The sequence below is a fragment of the Haliaeetus leucocephalus genome, unplaced genomic scaffold (assembly GCF_000737465.1).
Source record: "Haliaeetus leucocephalus isolate CR32 unplaced genomic scaffold, Haliaeetus_leucocephalus-4.0 Scaffold452, whole genome shotgun sequence".
In the NCBI taxonomy this organism is placed as follows: domain Eukaryota; kingdom Metazoa; phylum Chordata; class Aves; order Accipitriformes; family Accipitridae; genus Haliaeetus; species Haliaeetus leucocephalus.
The window spans coordinates 4,073-7,159 of NW_010972888.1; the positions used below are offsets into that span (position 1 = coordinate 4,073).

General features: G+C 59.6%; 2 protein-coding genes across 2 annotated transcripts in view; both read right to left on the minus strand.

The window, feature by feature from the left end:
* LOC104836568 (mitochondrial import receptor subunit TOM40 homolog) overlaps positions 1-320 on the minus strand; it is a gene marked incomplete at its 3' end in the record, with an annotated part of 4,354 nt that extends 4,034 nt beyond the window's left edge. Inside the window, exon 1 of the mRNA XM_010575233.1 lies at positions 281-320. Coding sequence (XP_010573535.1) covers positions 281-320 — 40 coding nt within the window. The remainder of the gene's footprint in view (positions 1-280) is intronic.
* Positions 321-1,310: 990 nt separating this feature from the next.
* On the minus strand, positions 1,311-2,669 carry LOC104836569 (free fatty acid receptor 2-like). The gene is made up of 2 exons (XM_010575234.1): positions 2,176-2,669; positions 1,311-1,989 (listed from the first exon to the last, which is right to left on the minus strand). Exons 1-2 carry the CDS (start codon positions 2,667-2,669, stop codon positions 1,311-1,313), a joined length of 1,173 nt encoding a protein of 390 aa, XP_010573536.1.
* Positions 2,670-3,087: the final 418 nt, after the last annotated feature.

Genomic DNA, 3,087 nt, shown 5'->3' on the forward strand with positions numbered 1-3,087 from the left:
GACCTATAGGGAAATTACCCCGGACTCCTGGGTCCCCTTGGTGGGGGAGGAAGGGGAGGGGGGGGATCTTTTAGCCAAGGGGACCCAAGATTTTGGCTGGGGGGGGGGATTGGGGGGGGGACCACCCACCCATGGGTGCCGGAAGACTTCCAGGCCACTAGATGGCGCTAGAGCACCATGGGTAGAGTTCTACCATCCTACCCCACCCCCAAAAAAATCTGGGGTGGTGGGGGGACGACACACGACACCCCCAGGCGTTCAGGAACCTTCTTCTCCCCACCATCATCACCACCATCTCCCAGGGGTCCGGGCATGTCCATCCCCCCACCCCCCATCAGGATGTGCCCACCCCCCCCACCCCACCGAGGGACGCACCCTCTTCTCCTCTTGGAGCCAGGTGTCCAGACCTTCACCCACCCCCCCATTTCAGCATTGACCACTCGTGGACCACCGTCTTGAATAAATATCTCGTGTTTGGGGTAGGGCTCTCTGGGGGAACAGCAGGGAGAGGAGGGGACCACCCCATAGAGGCCACCACCCCATGGAGGCCATCAAGCCATGGAGAACATCGACCCCCACGGGATGTCAACCCATGCAGAACGTCAACCGACGTGGGATATTGACCCATGGAGGCCACCAACCAACACAGACCTCGGCTCCACGGAGGCCACCATCCCATGGAGGCCATCAAGCCACGGAGAACATCGACCCCCATGGGATGTCAACCCATGCAGAACGTCAACCGACGTGGGATATTGACCCATGGAGGCCACCAACCAACACAGACCTCGGCTCCACGGAGGCCACCATCCCATGGAGGCCATCAAGCCACGGAAAACATCGACCCCCATGGGATGTCAACCCCCACAGAACATCAGCTGATGCAGAATATTGACCCATGGAGGCCACCAACCAACACAGTCCTCGGCTTCATGGAGACCCTCAACCCATGGAGGCCATGAACAACATCCATCTTGGCCCTATGGGGCCCACAGATCTATGGAGACCATAAACTTCAAACTATGGGTCCAAGTTGTCCGTGGCCACACGGATGTCGGAGATGACGCCGTGATCCGGTGGATGATGTCATCACCCCGAACCATGGGTCCGTGTTCTCCATAGCCCTACAGCTGTTGGAGATGTTCCTATGACCCAGTGTTGCTTGATGCTATGGGGCCGAGTCGGCCACGACCCTAAGGACATTAGAAACGCCACCATTGGCCAAAGCCCTTCCGACCACCCCCCCAAATCCAACCCCCCACCCATGGTGAGACCATTCACCCACCCACCCCCGGTCCCCCCAACAAGCTTCATGTCAACGAGCCCTCAGACTCGTTCTGGGAAGGCCCAGGAGAACGTGCCCAGTAATACCAACCCACCACAACCCGGAGCTTGTCCTGCATGGCCACCACCACCCCAGCCATGGCCCTCTGCACCGCCGTGGAGGAGAAGTAGAAGACGAGAGGGTCTAGAGCGGCATTGAGGCTGGTGAGGAGCAAAGCGTAGACCCTCCAGTCCGGGCTCCGTTTCTCCACGAAGCCCACCACGTGCGAGAGGTTGTAGGGCGCGAAGCAGACCCCGAAGTTGACCATGGTGGCCACGGCCAAGCCCACGGCTCGTTGCTTCTTCTCCAGCGGGATATTTGGCCGGGCGAGGAGGGCTCGCACGAAGTTGATGTAGCAGAAGATGGTGACGGTGAAGGGCAGGAGGAAGAGGACGAGGAAGAGCTCCAGGCGTAGCGGGAGGACAAAGCTCAGCTGGTCCTCAGAGAAGTCATCGTAGCACTTCTGGATTTTGTCGGTAGTGGAGCGATCATGGACGCTGGGAGCAGATGAACTGGGGATGTTGGAGGTCTGGGAGACACCAGTAGGGCCGGAGATGTCCTGGATGTTGGCGCCTTTGGTGGTGGAGATTTTGGAGGTGGAGACGGTGGGGCTGGAGATCCTGGAGCCACTGCGGGCGGAGATGTCGCTGTTGGTGCTCTTGGAGCTGTGGGGGATGAAGTTATTGTCCGTGGAGTCACCGGAGTTGGAGATATCGAAGACCTTGGGCTTGCTGATGTTGGGGCTGGAGATCTGAGAGTTACTGTGGGTGAAGCCATCAGGGTTGGAGATGCTGAAGCCATTGAGGTTGAAGTCATCAGCGTTGGACATCTTGGAGCTCCCAAGCTTGAACCCGTTGACTGTGGAGCCATCGGAGCCCATAACCGTGGACCTGTTGGCCGGGGTCTGGTTCCCACCGCCATGATACTGGGCCACGAAGACGATGGAGCAATGGGAACAGGCCAAGAGCCAGAGGACAGCGCTGGCGGCCATCACCCGCGCTGGTCTTCTCCGGTCCTTGTACTGGAGGGGGAAGACGACACCGAGATACCGCTCAACGCTGAGGGCCGCCAAGAAGAGGCTGCTGAGATAGATGCTGGAGTAGAAGCAGAAGTTGGCCACCGGGCAGAGGACAGCCGGTAAGGGCCAAGTCATGCCGGCGGCAGCTTCGGCCATCTTGAAAGGGAGGAAGAGGAGGAGCAGAAGGTCGGCGGCTGTCAGGTTGAGGAGGAGGATGTCGGAGGGGGAGACACGCCGACGGGCCTTGCCCAAGAGGGTGGCGAAGGTGAAGACGTTGGCCGGGAAGCCCACGGAGAAGGTCAGGATGTAGATAGTGAGGACCAGCATGGTTGGAGGACAACCCTGGGGAGATACGTGGACCCGTAAGAGGATTGGGTGGGGGGAAAGGACCTGGGTGGGTGCCGTGGGTCCTATTTGGGCAGGAACCCAAGTATCTCGGGAGGAACCCAAGTATCTCAGGAGGATCCCAAGTATCTCAGGAGGCTTTTTCTGGTCCAACCAATGGACCAAGAGGGGGACACGGAGAAGACCCAGGCATCCAGGTGGTCCTCACCCTACTCCAACCCACCTACCTAAACGGACCCCAGGCATCTGGGGGGGGGGGGGGGGGGGGCCGTTGTTGGCTCACCTTGCTCCAAAGGGGACCCAGGTGTCCGGGCTTTCCACCACTGCCTCCCACTCCCAAACTGGACCCAGTTGTCCAGACTGGGTGGTGCCACCCTTATTTGTTTAATTGTTGTTTCCT

Coding starts and splice junctions, on each gene's coding strand:
- LOC104836569 (XM_010575234.1), bottom strand. CDS start 2,669: ATGCTGGTCCTCACTATCTACATCCTGACCTTCTCCGTGGGCTTCCCG. Junction 1,990..2,175: donor GATGGCTCCACAGTCAACGG/GTTCAAGCTTGG, acceptor CATCCCCCACAG/CTCCAAGAGCACCAACAGCG.